Source organism: Drosophila serrata, unplaced genomic scaffold, assembly GCF_035046125.1.
Source record: "Drosophila serrata isolate PLE 108 unplaced genomic scaffold, ASM3504612v1 contig_240, whole genome shotgun sequence".
In the NCBI taxonomy this organism is placed as follows: Eukaryota; Metazoa; Arthropoda; class Insecta; order Diptera; family Drosophilidae; genus Drosophila; species Drosophila serrata.
In genome coordinates, this window is record NW_028257138.1 from 6263103 (window position 1) to 6280610 (window position 17508).

The following is a 17508-nucleotide window of genomic DNA, read 5'->3' on the forward strand; positions in this document are numbered from 1 at the left end:
ATTTATTTTTGCTATATTTAGTTGAATTTATTAGACACTTTATAACAAAATAGGAGTGTTTTTCTTGATGCTGTCAACACAGACTAGACATCTTCTTTAAGACAAAAAAATCACTAATGCCTGACACATTAAAGCTTCAAAGAGAAATCTCAAGTCTAAGGATATGAGATCATAAGTTTATATAATCCATACAAAGAGGCGGCAACATACATTGTATTTGTAGAAAATAATTAAATATCTGGCCATATATATAGAAGAGAGACTCGTATATTGCTAGAATTGCTTTGTTGGCGGCAATCAATTTTTATGCGAGCGCTATTTTCATAAAGCAAAAAACCGATGCTAATGAAGCGGACTCCGAGATGAGTTGAGACTGGGGGAGGGACCTGGACTAGGTGGTGGCCTTCTGCCCAATCTTGGGGGTCTTGGGCCTCCCAGTCGAGAGTGCTACAAGTTACAGCGACTATCGCTTAGTAAGTGTCTAATTAAAAATGCCATCAACAGGTAAGTATAAAGACAACATGGCTAAATGAAAATAAAATGCCTTTTTAAGACTCAGTAAATACGATTTATTTTTGCATAAATCTCACATCAACGGCGGGGACCTTTTTAACATGTGTTCGACAATCAAATTGACAAATAGAAACGCACCACAGACCTTGAAGTTTTGCCAAACTTGGAGAATATTAAACAAGCTAGAATGGGCAAAATTTTTAAAGCTGGATAAATTATTTTATACCTTGTGGGTAAGGAATTGATTTATGTAAAGTGCCGCATTATGGGAAATTTTTGTTAAAGGAAAATACAGGGAAATACTACAAGCTTTGTTCAGTTTATTGTAGGTTTTTTTGTTTACAAATATGAACATTAAATAAAGCAGAGGACAAAAGAATTAAAAAACTATAAAAAGCATACCATGGGAAATGAATTTTTAATTTGCAGTTTAAACATTATATTTATTGCTTTTACAGAGACGTTTTATAATAAAGTCGTTAAGTATCAACTCTTGCTTATATTTTTATGTAACAACCAGAATGAAAATTAACTTAGGGTAATCGACGTTTGTATACCCTTGCAGTTTGCAAAGGATATATTAGCAATTCGATTATAACCATTCTTTGAATTAATATTTATTGATATTTTTATATGACAATTTTTGAGACAAATCAAAGTTTAAAAATATCATAACTTAGCCAAAAATTCATTAATGTAAGTTCGGAAAGCTGTTCTATGTTAGTTTTTATTAGATTAACAAATCTGCATACTTAATTTTAATATTTAACGAAATTAAATTTTTGACAAATTTTCACATTGGTAACTTATCAAATTTAATCATAAAATTTTGAACAAAAAATTAAAAAAAAATGTTTTCTACCAAACATGGCTAGATCGATTCGGCTATTCATGCTGATCAAGAATATATATGAAACATCGGAAATGTCGGTCGGAAATGACTTCTTCACAGTTTTATAAGCTTCTGACTAAAACTAGAATACCATTCTTTGAGTCGATATTTGGCTATAATTTATATGACAATTTTGTCTATAAATCAAATTTAAAAAAACTCATAACTATGCAAAAATTGCATTAATTTCAATTCGGAAAGCTGTTCTATGTTAGTTTTTATTTGGTTAAAAAATCTGCATACTTAATTTTAATATTTATCGAAATTAAATTTTTGTCAAATTTTCACATTGGTAACATATCAAATTTTATCATAAAATTTGGAAAAAAAATTAAAAAAAAATTTTTTCTTCCAAGCATGGCTAGATCGATTCGTCTGTTGATGCTGATCAAGAATATTTATGAAATATGGGGTCGGAAATGACTCCTTCACTGTTTTATAAGTTTCAGACTGAAATTATAACACCATTCTTAGTGACGAAATTTATTTATATTTTATAGGACAATTTTATCTATAAATCAAATTTTTAAAATCTCATAACTAAACCAAAAATGCATTAATTTTGATTCGGAAAGTTGTTTTATGTTAATTTTGATTAGATTAACAAATATGCATACTTAGTTTTTATATTTAACGAAATTAAAATTTTGACAAATTTTCACATTGTTAACAAGTCAAATTTTATCCTAAAATTTTGAAAAAAAAATTTCAAAAATTTTGTTCTATCAAACATGGTTAGATCGATTCGTCTTTTTCTGCTGATCAAGAATATATATGATTTATAGGGTCGGAAATGATTCCTTCATTTCGTTTTAAGCTTCTGACTGAAATTAAAACGCCCTGCATGGGTAACCTAGTAATGAAAAATACTTATATTATTTTTAATCAAAACCATCAACATATAATGCATATCTTTACAAAAAACTTAAATTTTTGTGGCTCATTGTCATTATACGCAAAATGACACCGATATCAATGACATATATCCGTTGTTAGCTATTATTTGCATTTGCTAATTTGCCAAAAAAGAAAAATCGTTTTGCAAAATACACACATATGTACATATATATTTATATAAAATTTATTCAAGGTCACTGGGCCCACAAAACCATCGGGCAACAGTGCATGAAATTTGCGCTTGACCATGTTTCTGTACAATTTATATAATTGTTTGCACTTTTTATTATGCTTTGTGACTTTTCGTTGATTGAGTCAAGGGGCGCATCGCCAGCACAAGCAGCAGCCATAAAAATGTTGAATATAATTTTATTGGAAATAAATCTCCGCTGGCAAAACATGTCATGGTATTCCATAATGTTTTTCCATTCTTAACACTGCAAATTTCCTGTAATATAAAAAATATTTATCTAAACGCAGTCAGGTGCAACAGAAAGCACCGTTGAGTGGCGGGAAAAGTGTCGGTCGGGCTGGAAAACAATGGAAACTGTAGTTCTGAGAGAATCTTCAATCGAGTCACTTGCTCCAAACAAATGAAAGCAAGAATAAAATAGCTCCAAGGCGACAGAAGCAGTGATAATTTAGCGGAGATAATTCCCAGAGCAAAAAAGTTCAGGTAAAACTAACAAAGAACATTAGAGGGAAATGGGGTACACTTATGGATACCTCTTTGGTATTTATTAAATAAGTAACATATTGGCTTATAAATTCTTTAAGGTTTATAAGTTTCAGGTACTTGAAATTGTTCTCTTACATAAATCCAATTTTTAACTTTAATATGAGTCTAATAACCCTTTTTTCAGGTGATTACAGGGTATTACCCTTGCAACTCGCAATTGACAAATTAAAGTTGCAAGTTAAGCTTGGAGCGTTTTCTTTTTTATTATTTTTTGTGAAAAAGCGAAACCATTTTCAGGTCACTAAGGTTCAAGAGTAAATGGAGCACATGAGTTAGCTAACTGTGACCATTAAAAGTCGGCTTTTAAAGTCACACGTGACATTAAAAAAGTGTTTATACAAAATTTTAAAACAACAAACTATATTAATAAGAAATCAGAATTGTTTTCGATATAAATTTCAAATTTAAAGACATTTCACTTTGTTTTATACGTTTATAAAACATTTATTGATCTTTAAAAAAATCTTAGTCTTACTTTCTACCAACAAAAATGTTGTTTCTATCTAAAATCAATTTAACTTCATGTAGTTTTTTTTTAAGATTTTAATTTTTCAAAGATTTTCCATTAGACAAAACCAACATAAAATACAAATACAATTAAAAGTAAACTCTGAGGCAGCCATAAATTTATTGCCAGCACTCCCATCTTGAATGTATTTGTCGAATTGAGAATTTCCGCTGATTTGCAAACAAACATTTGTACATTACAAATTTCCAAAGATCGGCTGAGTTGAAAGGGTTTTTCCTTGTCACAGCTCATTGGTTGCATGTTGGGGGGAAAAGCCGCAACAAATCAATTTGACATGTGCCCCACAATAGTCGATGCCCTGGGCATTGGATCGAATGGAAAAGGCGTTTGTGAAAGGCTGACAATCGATTCGCAACAATGGTCTTCTATCATCATCTTTTCGCCCAACCAATTCTGCGCAATAACACTTGGCCGTAATTATCTGTTAATTGCAATTTAATATTCTAATTTGATGTTGAGGACGCGTGTCAATTATTGCAATGGTGATGCCATGATGCCGCCCCCTGATGCCCCCCTATGCTTCCCTCGCCAAGGTCGTTCTCCGCCGGGTGCGTGCCGTCTGATGAGATCACACATGACTTGGTCTGGTCTGGCCTGATGCACCTGCTACTGGCAATTGGCCAGAGCTACCAGTTGGTCACCAGCTCGTTTGCATTTCAAATTGTGCCAAAGGTACATTGGGTTTTGGATTAGAAAAGTTGTAGATTATGGAAGGGGTTTCAAAATGAAACTGATTAGAGAATGGTTAGTTAGCTCCTGAGACTATAAAGTTTACAATATAATTATTACCTGTACTTTACCTAAACTCTCTCACTTTATTTTTGCTGCCTTGAAACTCTAACTAAATTTAATTAACCATCTGCAGCCCTAATGGTATATTGTTTTTCTCCACTCTACTTTTAATTAAATTAAATTCCGTTCCATCTGCACCACAGTGCATTGGCTAGATTGTCAGCACAGTTGGCTGCTGGCTGGTTGGCCAGTCATTAATAATATTTGCTGCTATTAATAGCAGCAACAGCAGAGGTGTTTGAAAGTTTTGCACACTTAACAATCGGCATGGGGCATTGGTTATGGAAAGGGGGAGTGAAGGAGTATGGTGTGGCATGGAGTGTGGAGCTTGGAGCATGATGCAGCAACGAGTCGCAGGTTTGGATCCGCCTCGAACACGCCCCATTCCGTTCCGCATACATGGAAATCGAGAGGCAGCAGAAGCGCTTGACACAAGCCAAAACGGACTTACGTGTTTTGCAGTGGCTTGTGCTTTACCTATTTTATTTAATTGAGTACTTTGGCTAACAAAAAAATAACGAAAAAAAATAGCAGCACGTTTGCTATGCATGATGACGCCATTGTCATAAGCATCCATGAATTCTAATCGCAAATCAAACAATGAATTATGTATAGTAATGCCATTTAAATATCTCTAAGCCAGGCGCCAAATATCAACATTAACTAGTTTTACTCCTTAAGTACATGTCTAAGGTTAATTCAAATGATTTGCCGGAGCTATATTTGAGTTAAATCAGTGTTTGCATCAATTAAGATGCAACCAAAATGATAAATCTATAAAAGGTTAGATGCATTCTGAAAAGGGAAACTAAAAATATTTTAAGCAGAATTCCGAGATATAAGATTTATGATCTATGTAGAGTTCAAGAGCTCACAACCAGATTTAGGTTGAGTTCAAAACCCCTTTATCGCTCTGCGTTTCACCAACAATTCAATCAGCTTTCTGACTAAATCTTAGACCATCAAATGCTTTCAATTATCCTCACTGCCTGACTGCTGCCCATCTAGCTGGCGATTAAATGGAACAGCCCAAGGGGCATATCAAAGTCTAGCACTATTCTGTGCCCCAACGGTCGTGCCCACATGCTTTGTGAAGTTGCAATTTAATGCTATTAAGAAGATAAATTGTTATTTACAAAAGCCTACACAATCCACAAGCCGCCAGATGGCAACCGCCTCAGCCACTTTCCACAGATATATAGATATATATGGAGAGAGAGGAGCAGCAACACCTCGTTCTTCTATGGCCACTTAACACTTTGACCAGCTGACAGTCAAAGTCGTTAACTTTGACATGTTCATAACAATTGGCCGAAAAGCCACAAAACCAATTACGGGGGCCGCCGGCCAATGGCATCGCAATTTATATGGACAGGTTGCCACCAGTCGGTGGAGATGAACATCTTCCTTTGGAATCATTTCTTCTTTCCCCCTTAACCTTAAGGCCAACTAGAGAAATAGAAGAGCAGACTGGGGACTGGCCAAAAAAACAAAAACCCGTTTAGCATATTGGCAAATGTTTAGTATTTACGAAAACCGACAACTTCCTTGACCGCCCACTTGAGGCTCAGTCTCAGTCTCAGTCTCAGGGGAAAAGAGTAGAGAAAACCTTAGATGATGATGATGATGAGGATGGCTCAGCGACCTCTGCAAATGCTCAACTTTGTGCAGCTGTGGCCCCTCAAGTAGTTCCCTTAAGTGGAGTAATGAACTCTCTGCCTCTCCCTGTTTGATGTTGATGTTGCTGTTGTCTTGCAACCATTACGTCAAATGCGCTGCATGCATGCAACTCTTGTTGTTGACCATCTCAACTCAACCCAACCCGTCCCCGTTCTCTTTGATTTTTCTTAACAAATTTACAAATGCAACACAGCTGAGGAAGGGGCAGGAGCATCAACATCAGCGGGTGGCCGTGGCAAGTTTAAGGTTAAGGTTTCGATTTTGTTTCTTCTTCTTTTCATGTTGTTTAGACGAAAACAAGGAAGTAAACTCATCGCCCACCGTTGGGAATATCCATTATTTTACCTGGAACTCAGGGTAGATGAGGTTTGGGGAATTCTAAAAGAAGTTCTGTATAAAAAGTATAGAAAGAGATGTTTAATAAGACATATATTTCATAAACTAATAAGAAGAAAATCATATTGCAAGCTATTCTTCATTCTTCAACGACTTTTAATTCTTTTATTTTATTTCTTAATATATGTTATGATATTTAAGCTCAAATTCAATTACCTTTACCAGGTATCTCCTGGGTTGCTCTTACCAATTTGAAAGCCAAAAAAAAGTTCGACCAAGTTCAAGACTTTTGGCCATCTCCCCTTTCGTTCTAAATGGTAATCATAGTGATTCGTTATTGAAATTTTCCACTAACTTGGCTCTGAGATCGATCGTCAAGTGGCTGAGGACCTAAAGCAGCTTCGTTCGCGTTTACTGTTAGCGAGCAGCAAGCAAGTTCGTGTCTTAAGTCTTTTGATTTTGGAAGACCTTGAGGGTAGAGCGCCCGCGCACATCTTTTTGCATATTTCCGCGATAGAATTTTCCCATGCAATTTGCCACTAATTGCTGCACGCAGACACCGTAATGCACCCAAAACAGCTTTCTTTATAACGCCCAGAACCAGACCCAGGCCCAGGCCACGAATCAAGTGACCACATTACGTGCGGGGCCCAATTCTGGTTCTGGATCGAATCGCTTGGGACTAGAGGCTCCTCCTGGGCTTGTGGCCAATCTTTTATAGCGTTGATGGAGACCTTGAACTAGGTTGGGCTTCAATGATGTGAAATTTCAAGAAACTATATCTATGCTAAAGGGAATTTTGGTAGTTTCACAAAAGTAATTATTAGGTAGAAATACCTGGTATCTTTTCTCCAATTTCATTTAGCTGAACTTGCAGACATACCAAGATCTTACCTTGTTGGTATCATTGCCACGTTCCCGGGGTCTACTCCCGGTGGTCAAAGTTGTCACCGGTCGTGTCCGCCTGGGTCGGACCACAGCAAATCAAAGTGCCTCTTGACTTGGTCCCTGTGACAACACACAACCTACCGCGTTGCGCGCTCCATGTTGAAGTTGCATTTGCTACAGTTGCAGTTTGCTATTTTAATGGGTTCTTTCGCTTTTCGCCTCAACTCGACTTGGATAGCATCAAGGAAGCCAGCTCAGGCTTCGTTTTTATTTTCAACTGCTGCAGTAGGAGCTTCTGTGGCTCTAACGCTGTCGTTTAAATGGAAATCAACGCGCAGGATGCATAAAGTTTTGCCCAGCTCTGCGTCTAATGAAAGGGTCAGGCCTTCCTCAGATACTGATTCAGTGCTCCTTCTGCTGCTGCTTCTGCTGCTATGAATTATATGCGCTTTGTTTTCCACGGCTCTCGGTTTTGTTCTTGGTTGTTCTCGGCTGCTGTTTGTGGCTACTGCACGCGAATTGTTGGCCAAAGCAAATAATAAAGTGAGAAGAACAATGCCAATACAATGTTCAAAGTCAACGAACCTAAAAAGTCCCATATTTCCCTGGCAACCAGTAGCAACAGCAGCAGCAACAGCAGCAGCAGCAGCAGTTGCATCAGCAACATAGTCCAAGTGCAGGCTATGACTTTGTCCAGCTCAACATTTTTTCGCTCCATTTCATTTTTTCCAAGCATGACGCAAAATTTGTTGCCAGCTTTTCCACAAACACACACAGCCTCAGCCTCAGCCTTAGTCTCAGTCTCAGTCTGAGTCCCGGTCTCAGCATTTTCACAACCTTTGCACGTACAGCCAGCAACATCAGCTGCAGCAGCAGCAGCAACAGGCAGCAGCAGCAACGGCAATGGCCCTCCATGGCATGCACGTAAAAAGTGCAATGGCCTTAAGTGGAAAAAGCAGTAATAGAAAATAAGCATGGACAAGGCAAGGCAATGCAAGGCAAGGTATGGGGGCAACAAAAAAACACAGCAGAGAAAAGAAAAACCAAAGGAAAAAGTATAGAAAAGAAACTGGAGAAGAATTGCAGGCAGGCAAGAGATCTCTGGCTGAACGACCTCGCTGGGATCATTAGAAGTGGTGCTGCTGCTGCTGCTATGGTGCAGACACAACAACATCGGGAAGATGCTGCAAGTTGCAAGGCAGACGGAACCCAAAGTGCTGCTACGTGCCCAGGAATCCCCCTCCACTCTGTGTGAGTGTGTGTGGAGATTCTGCAATCGAAATAATAAACCCAACAGTTGGACAATTTTCTAGACGTGAGCTGCTGGAAAACATGGAAAAGTTGTCACACAACAAAGCACAGAGAGTGGCGGCCCACCAATTGACCTTTCTGCCTTTGACCGTCGCAGTTCAATGCACTCAATCAAGCAATCAATCAATTGTACCATGCCAAAATCATTAGAGCCACACAGAAAAAAATGTGCCGGCCATGGCTTGACCCACACAGCCCACATAAGGTAAAACTTGTTCGCTGGCCAAGAGAGGGATGTTGCTGGTCGATGTTGCTGCTTGGATTTGGGCAATCAAAGCACAAAAACCGCCGTCGCCAAGAACATGTCTGTCTTTGGCATTGGCCATGGCAATATAGGTGGCTGGGTTACAGCCAAAGCGGGGTATAAACCAAAAGGTTCGTGAGAAATTCGCAAGCTTTTTTATCGCAATTGTTTACGGCGGCATCTTGGCAACATACAACATTGCCGATGCTGCTGCTGCTGCTGTTGCCTTTGTCAATGGCAACACCAAACAAAGCCCGACCCAAAAGCACTTCGGAATGGGCAACGTGACTTACATATTTGCCACCTTCATCTGCATCTTCTTCTCCTTGCCAGTGAGTGGGTGGGTGGGTGGATGACTCCATGATTGCGAAAATTAGAATTTCTAATGGTGGCCGTTGTCTTGGCTCCAAGTTTGGATCCCTGCACTTACCAATGCCGGCAGTTGTTTGCAGCAGCAATTTGCGCGTGTTAAATGCAAACGTTGCAGCAAACATTTAACAGTTAAATGTGCACTCCACTCGGGGAGACTCCTTCGATCTCTGTGGAGGATTGGAGTGAGTGTGCCAAATTATAGGCAATGATTGAATTAAATTTGCAATTGAAAGGAGGACTAGCCCATGGGCCAGAGCCAATTCTGGGCCTGTGTGTAGGCGGCGGCAGTTAAGCCGATTTGGCTAACGGACAATGGCAATAAGTCCCTCTCTCTCTCCGTTTCTCTAACCAAGGAAAAAAGGAAAATCCCAGGGGTAACATACATTCTCGTAACATCGATGATGTAAAAATTCGTTGAGGGTAAGATTTAATGGTGATGTCATAGCAATCGATGTTGCTGTTCACGTGAATGGGCATTTAATTGCATGTAAATGCAAAACCGATGGAGGAATAGTTAGTTTAATTAGTTGCATCGTTAAAGATTGTATGTGAAGGTAATAAGTAATAAATTATTAAAGAAAAATTAAGCAAAACAAACAGCAGCAAGAGAATCTATTAATAGTACAACGATGAGCACATAACCCGACATCGATGACGTTCCCTTTGGTTAGCGGATATTTATGCAAACGGAACTAAAACCCTCTCAGTGGGAACTGGCTGAAAAGTTTCCAGATCTGCAGTTTTCCAAGCTGCTCATGAGGCGTATTTAATGGGCCCTTAACTAACAACATCAGCGCTTAAAGCCGGTCTAATCCTGGCTTAATCATGGCCCTAATGAATGACAGCTTTTATGATGGGGGCTCATAAAAAAAAATGTGAATAGAGTAGATGAAGGTAGTTTGTCTGCCTGCGAAATTGGCCATCAAGTTTGAATAATGCTTTTCGCACGATCGGCATAAATATGTGGCGGTAGATTTAGATGTTTTCTATTGAAACTATTTCAATAGCTGCCTCTTAAAGGGATGTGTAATGGCGAATCAGGGAGCTGTCTTTAGTGGCCATTAAAAAGGTTTAACATGGTTTTTTCCTGGCTTAACAAATTAATTAGGCAAAGGGTTTTGTTTAGTGCTTAAGTTAAAACGTTTTTAATATTTGTCATAATCCTGAAAGTATGCAGAGGTATTTGTGATTGTGGTGCAGAAAGAAATTAAGTTATATCTCTCTTATATATGGTAATAGTTTATCATTAAAATGTCTTGCTATTTTCACTATATCTTTTAGGAAGCTTAGTTTCCGCCCAGTTATTATGTCTTTTGAGTCTAGACTATGGATGCCCTTAGGCTAATTAGAGTTGCCCAGCAATTCAACTGTAATATTTTTTTGTAAAAACGTTCCGCCATCTCAGCATGTGGCTAATTAAGTGCCCAGCGGACTAAGATCAGCCAGCTGCACTAATTAAAATCGCCAAAAGGCGATACTCTCTTCCCTTGAACATGCTGGGCAGGGGCTCATAAAAGCGCACATTTCTATAATAAGCATGAAATGCTGCCACAAGCACATCCTCCTCATGAGCAAACCCCATCCCAAGTGACCACCAGTGACCAGTGCTCGACGAAGGTCCCGGCCTCAAAAACTATAAATAACGCCATGTCTCATCCTTCTTGGCTATGACCAAGAGCTCACAGAGAGCCACATGTATTGATGTGTGTCCCGTCCACTGCTTTTTAAATCAAATGATAATAAATCACCGCCAGATATCATAAAACATGTTGCTCATAATCATCGGGTCCTTCAGTTGAGAGTGGAGGGGCCTTAGCTCCCAGATCCTAGGCCATGACACAAAAAAAAAAGTTCAGGCCACGAGGCCTGGGATTGGTGGGAAATTTGCGCCACAGCTTAGAAGTGGCCATGGATCCCGGCATCGGTATCATCTTGGGGCACTCTGCTCCTGCAGCAACATCAGAAGCACAAGCTCTACCTGAGTCTAATTTGCATAAATGACAATGAGAGTCATAAAACATGCGTCGTTGTTGTCGCTGCTCGATTGTCTTGCCGCGGCTTTTGGTTCTTCTTCTTTTTTATTTTTTATTTTTTATTAAAAAAAAAAAATAATATTGTTGGCTGGCTGCCGCATTTTCATCATCGTGCAACATGTTGTATGTTCTTGTACGTTGCATAAATTAGATTTCGCGCTGATCTACACTTTTGCTGGCACGACGAAGAAAGTGCAACCCGAAGCGATATCCCTCTCTCTCTCTCCCCAGTATCTGTATCTTTTGGCAGAAAGAAAGAAAAGAACCTCCAACGAGATGCTAAAGAATTTATATCGGCAAAATGACGGTCAAAAATGTTAAGGGCCAAAAGCGTGTCTGGAAGTTCAAATACGAGCAGCAGCAGCAACAACAAAGCAGGAAGCGGAGGCAGTCATGGCATGCCACTCAGAAGATTCGCTGAGGAGGACCAGGAATGGGGCTTAGAGGATGGAGTGACTGCCTCCGTGCCTCCTTGCCTCCTGGCTACTTGTGCGGCATGGCAAGGTGAGGCCTGGCCTTCGTCGCTTGGCCATTTCATTTCATTTCATTTCAAGACACTTAAACTTTACACTAAGAAGAAATCCCTAAGACAGGAGAGAATTCATGCAATAATTAGCAAAAAATATGTTGAGAAACTTTACGATACTAAGCTTTCAGTGTGGAAACGAGCTCTTAATAATTTGTTTTAATTTGAGAATTTTAGAACTTTCCCTAATCTTTTTCCTTAGTGCATCTCCTCTTAGTCAATCGTCGCCAGCTTCCTCCTCATGGACCGGCCCATGGTTGTTGCCCTTTTTGAAATTTATCTAAGCTTCACTTGACACTTGTCGTCGTCGTTGTCGTTGTTGTCGTTGCCCAGTCTCTCAGAGGCCTTAGAACTGCGAAGCTCCAGAGCTCTATACCTTTGTAGACTTCCTCTGGCAGTCTCAAAATTTCCACAATCTCGCGCCTTTAAAGTTCCAGCAGTTATCATTAGAGAGCGCGCGAGCTCGTCTTCAATTTTCCACACACTCACAGTCGCCCGTCTTCTTCAGATTGTTATTGTTGCCCGCGGTTCACATCTCCAGGCTATTCGTTGTCTTTTTTTCGATACCCTTACTAGGGTATAATAATTTTATCAAAAAGTTTGCAACGCCATAAAGGAGTGATTTTCAACGACATAAAGTGTATATGTTATATTATTGATCAGCATCAAAGGTGCTACAGCAACGATCAGAAATTATTTAATTTTCTCTAAATCTAATTTTATCTATTCTCTAAATATTCTCTAACTTCATCTCTGTTCTCTCTCTCTCAGAGACAGATCTTTTCCATAATGCCTATCTCTCTCTATGTGCCTCTACTGATATCTAGCTCTGCTGCTCTCTAGAGGTATGACTCTATGGCTCTCTCTCTCTCTCTCTCGCTCTAACTTTCTCTGTTCTCTTTACTCGGGGACTATAAATAGAGGCACTACCTTCGCGCTGCCCTCAGTCTTTGCGTGGCCTTCCCTCTGTTTACATGGTGATAGTGGCAGTAGTGATAGTGATTGCCCTTCGACACCAAATATATATTATATATATTATATATTATTCACAAACATTGATTTCTTACCCTAATGTGATAGTTTCAAAAATGACACTAACCTTAGATCCAACTTTGGCTACATTATTATAATATAATTATTATACATATTATATTATATTAAATTAATATTATTATTAGTATTATAATACCCTCTTCAGGGTAATTTAATTTCAGTCACAAGCTAAAAACGAAGTGAAGGAGTCATTTCCGACCCTATAAACCATATATATTATTGATCAGCATCAATAGCCGGATCGATCTAGCCATGTTTGATAGAACACAATTTTTAGAAATTTTTTTTTCAAAATTTTGGTTCTAATTAATACATATTACCAATGTCAAAAATTGGCTAAAAATTAATTTCGTTAAATTTGTTAACCTAATAAAAACTAACACAAAACAGCTTTCCGAATTTAAATTAATGCATTTTTGGCTTAGTTATGATATTTGGAAAACCATGATTTTCCCAAAAAAACTGGAATATAAAAAATATCGCTTTAACATCCTTATAATAGAAATGTTTTTGATATTTCTTTTAAGTATTCAAAGAGGTAAAGCCAATGATTGCTAGTATCCTAATAAAAGCTGGCACAGAAATGCATTTCCAACTTGAGATTAAAGCATTTTTGGCTTAGTTAAGATCCTATGACTAACTGCAAGAGTATATACACTTTGGTTCCTCGAAGTTAGCTTCTTTTCTTGTTTATAAATCTTTTTGTTTTTGTTATTTTGTTCAATGCAGCATTTGACGCGAGCCTATTTTTTGCCCTGGGAGCCATAACTGGCCATTGCACGAACCATTTGCTGCCTTTACCTTTGGTTAGGGAACTGTCGAGGGTTTTCATAGGTGAGCATGCGATGATGATGATGCGCTACATATTGGCTTACAGGCATATCAATAGGTATAGAAAAGGCTCACTTTTGAGTGGGAAATTGAATTAGAGATGTTATTTTCAGGTGAATAGTTCCACCGTAAGCAGGAAAAGAGATCAATAGATCCCAACAATGAAACAATTTGACTTCTGCATTACAAAATCATACCTCAATGGTCTGAATCTCCTTCAAATACCGGATTGTCTATGGGGAAAAAGTAACACCCTCGTCTTAGGACTTATCACAATATCTCATGGACACCTTCTTTACTTTTAATGAAGTGTTGCCTTGGATATCGATGGTCGAGTGTTCGTTCTGCGAATCGTTTGTTGGGTAATTGATGGTGAAACTGTTCTGGAGGCTCTTTGGAGCTGTCAATTTGTTACACCACTTAATAAGCAGACCATAAATGCGATATGTAAGGCATTTCTCCCTCAATGCTTCAGTGCCAATTTGAGGGACTCAACTCAATTCCACTCAGCATCCCTGTCTCTCTCTCTCTCTCTCTCTGTGTGTGTGTGTGTGGGGCAGATGCGTGGCGGCAATTTGTTGCACCCAAATGCTAGCCACATGCCACGGTGGGAGGACACTGAAAGCAGGTGGAGGGGAAAGGCCATCCCATGTGGTAAACCCCTTTTGGTCCTGGTCCTGGCCTGGCCTGATGCAGCAAATCATTGCGCACGCTGCGAGATCCCGAGATTATCTTGTCCGATTGCGTTTACAAGGCATCCGGGAGAGAGAGAGACGGGGCTCTAGAGGATCTGGAGGTCTTTTGCCTGGAGCGGACTCCGTCCAGCCAGTTCTCTCGCCTGGCCATAAACGCAATTAGAAGAACAATTGTTAGACATGCAAAGCGGGGATGTGGCCCTTTCTGGGTGTAGCCTCGATTGCCATCTCGGGATCGGGATCGGGATCGGGATCGGGGGATATGGAAGTGGCTTAAACCTGGGGGATATATGTATCTGGGGGACGTGTGTGTGCGTGTTTATAACTCAAATGAGCAATTACCTTACAAAGGATTTGGTGTGCTAGGGACAAGCAGGAACAGTCGCCGTTGTCGTGGCTTTTAATAAACTCTTCACGATGCCTCAGCTAAGAAGCTTCAGCTTCAGGCCAAGATTGCTAGAGAACAGTGGGTCAAGATCAAGTGAAAAGTTAATCAAAATAAAATTGATTATCCAATTTTTAATATGTTAAATGGATTTCGATTTATAATCTTTATGCCTTAAAACTATCTGTCTAATAACTATGAAATTGTTAATATAAATACCCAATTATTTCCGTTACAAATGCTTTTGTTTTGGTATAGCACTTGTGGATATTATATTTAAGCCGTTAAAAGTGAAAAGGTTTTCTTTTCACTTCTTTAATTTTATATGTGAAACACGGATAGTTGAAATGTTTAAATTTAAGAATATTATATTCTTTATTTACCTGATGTCACCTATCTATGCGCAAATAGACAACCCATCGTTAGTAAGTACTTCATTTTATTTCAATATAAATTATTATCAAAACGCTTTTTAAGCTGGACCCGGATTTAACTTCAATTTTATTCGATGAAATCGATGAGTATTTGAGTGAGTTAATATCAAATCATCAAGCTTTGATGAATCATTATTCATTATGCCCCGCCAAAAGGTTTGTTTGAGAATTGAACTAACTCCCTAATAAATAACTGATTATTTGTTTTAAAGAGAAAGGTTTGAGACGAAAATTCTAAATGGTAAATATAAATACCATAAACTGTTAGAAGATGTCTTAAATATTTGTTACAGCAAGCCGTACGAACGTTATAGATGACTCCACATTACTGCCGATGGTAAAAGTCAAGTTGAAGATATTGAAACACTATTTGCACAGTCAAAAACTGGTGAAGGAATGCTCAAATATTGAAAATAACGTTGAGAAATATACAAGTTTTTTAATGATGCAGTCTTTAAACTCTGAAAGCGAATATAAATATTAGGAATACCTTATGTTCACTATTAAAATTAATCATCCCTAGCAAAAAATTCCAATACAATCTTTATTGAGTTCGATTGGTTCGGGTTCGGGGAGAGCTATGAGCGTTACGCATCTTAAAAATTATACAGTCTAGTCAGTGTAATTAGTTCGTTCTGGTAATAAATCCTTTTAAAGTCAACTATAAAATTACAATTTCTCTAGCAAAAAAATTCTTTTTAATGGATCACTGCAGTTCAAGTAAGACATACGAAATGGGAAAGTGGAACTATATGATGTTCTTAATTATTCTACTGGGACATATGCAGCCTAGAATGGATATTGTTAACAATCTCACCGCAAATGTAAATATAAACTATCCAAGCGATGAATAACAACCAAAGATCGAAAAATGGATATTATTAAATATGTTAACAATTTAAAATAAAAAGCTTTAGCAAAAAAAATCTACATTTTTTATTTGATCTTATACTTTTGACTTATAAAAATGAATTCGTTAAGAAGCGGAGGGTCGGGGAGTTGTATGTCTTAAGCCTTATATGTCAGGTCTAGTATGTCGTAACGATTTCGTTCTGGCATTAAGTCCATTAAAAATCAATTATTAAATTGAATTTTCCTCAGCACAAAATACTTTTTAAGAGTTCACTACTGTTTTGACAGCACACGTGAAATGCGGCAGTGGAACTATATCATATTTTTAATTCTTTTAGTGCCACGTATTCAGGCACATGAGGAAAACATAACCAATGTAAGTAATCGGTATTATTTTTTAACTTTTCATGGTGGAAAAATTTTTTAAATCGTTTATTGAAAAGTTATTTCGAGAAATCGACGATTACTATGGAACACTAAAGTGTTATGATGGGTATGTTTTTGAAAAGTTGATTCTGCTTATGATTCATTAACAATTTCTCTTTTAAAGCATGATCAAAGAACCATTAGGTATTGAGGGTAAATATTATATTCGTTTTGGATATTCATATACTTCCCATTTTTACAGTTATCGACGTAAAAGAATTTCAAGACGAAATATTTGATTTTTCAACGCTCGTGAATGCATATGTCCGGTACAATTTTCTAAAAACACTCCTTAATGATACCAAGTTTGCAAAGAGTTGCATAAATTTTAGTGCGTCAAATGATGGGAAAGCTAAGTTCCGAACATTCGGTTTGATCACAGAGATTTGGAAAGAAAAACTGTGTTATGTTTTACATATGCTAGATCACTGTATGTTAACACAGCCAAATGTAATCGAGGAAATACATATACATCCCCCACCGATTGCCCCAAAACCTGAACAACAACATGCAACTTGTACGCCCATCGAGGAATATGTGCTACTTCCAAGTGGAAAATTGGAAAAGCAAAAGCAACTGAAGTGCGTTTTTACCAACCAAACGAGCGTCATAGTTCCAATGGTAGAATTGGAAAATGATTCAAAAACTCCAAAAATTATAACTGCTCCACCGGGAGGACGCGTCAACATTAATGGGAAGCCTGAGCTTATGATCATTCAGGATGTTAAGGTTAATGTCGACTCAACTCGTAGACCTTAAAATAAATATTATTTATTGTGGAGGTTGAGAATGCAGCACAGCATCTTTTATAATATCCTAGAAAGCGAAATATATATTTATTGAAGTGTCAGCATCTAAACTATAGTGAATTGATTTTTAATATAAGCAAATGGGATCAACTGTGATTTGATTGGTTTCCAAAGCATTAGCTCTTATAATATTTGAGATCTGATGATATCATATAAAGGTTAACTTATACTTGAAAGGTTATATATCATTATATAACTGCAGAATAATCTCGTTTCATTTTGCTGTCTTTAAAACTAATCCATTGGTTCTCTGCGAAATGCGAGTCAAATC

General features: G+C 38.0%; 2 protein-coding genes and 1 long non-coding RNA gene across 3 annotated transcripts in view; all 3 read left to right on the top strand.

Moving 5' to 3' along the window:
* The window catches only part of dcma (syntaxin-like domain-containing protein decima), a 152668-nt gene that overhangs the window by 45413 nt on the left and 89747 nt on the right, over positions 1 to 17508 (top strand). The window lies entirely within an intron of this gene.
* Positions 15083 to 15593, top strand: LOC110179180 (uncharacterized). Its single transcript, XR_015271364.1, has 3 exons — positions 15083 to 15306; positions 15363 to 15391; positions 15444 to 15593. It is a non-coding gene; the product is annotated as an uncharacterized LOC110179180 (long non-coding RNA).
* Positions 16253 to 17287, top strand: LOC110179177 (uncharacterized). The gene is made up of 4 exons (XM_020946578.2): positions 16253 to 16378; positions 16446 to 16495; positions 16553 to 16572; positions 16631 to 17287. Exons 1-4 carry the CDS (start codon positions 16301 to 16303, stop codon positions 17185 to 17187), a joined length of 705 nt encoding a protein of 234 aa, XP_020802237.2. The 5' UTR covers positions 16253 to 16300; the 3' UTR covers positions 17188 to 17287.

What these genes read in the sequence shown, in the direction of transcription:
- LOC110179177 (XM_020946578.2), top strand. Translation starts at nt 16,301, where the DNA reads ATGCGGCAGTGGAACTATATCATATTTTTAATTCTTTTAGTGCCACGT. An exon ending in ACACTAAAGTGTTATGATGG is followed by an intron (nt 16,496 to 16,552) that starts GTATGTTTTTGA and finishes TCTCTTTTAAAG; the next exon opens with CATGATCAAAGAACCATTAG. An exon ending in CATGATCAAAGAACCATTAG is followed by an intron (nt 16,573 to 16,630) that starts GTATTGAGGGTA and finishes CCATTTTTACAG; the next exon opens with TTATCGACGTAAAAGAATTT.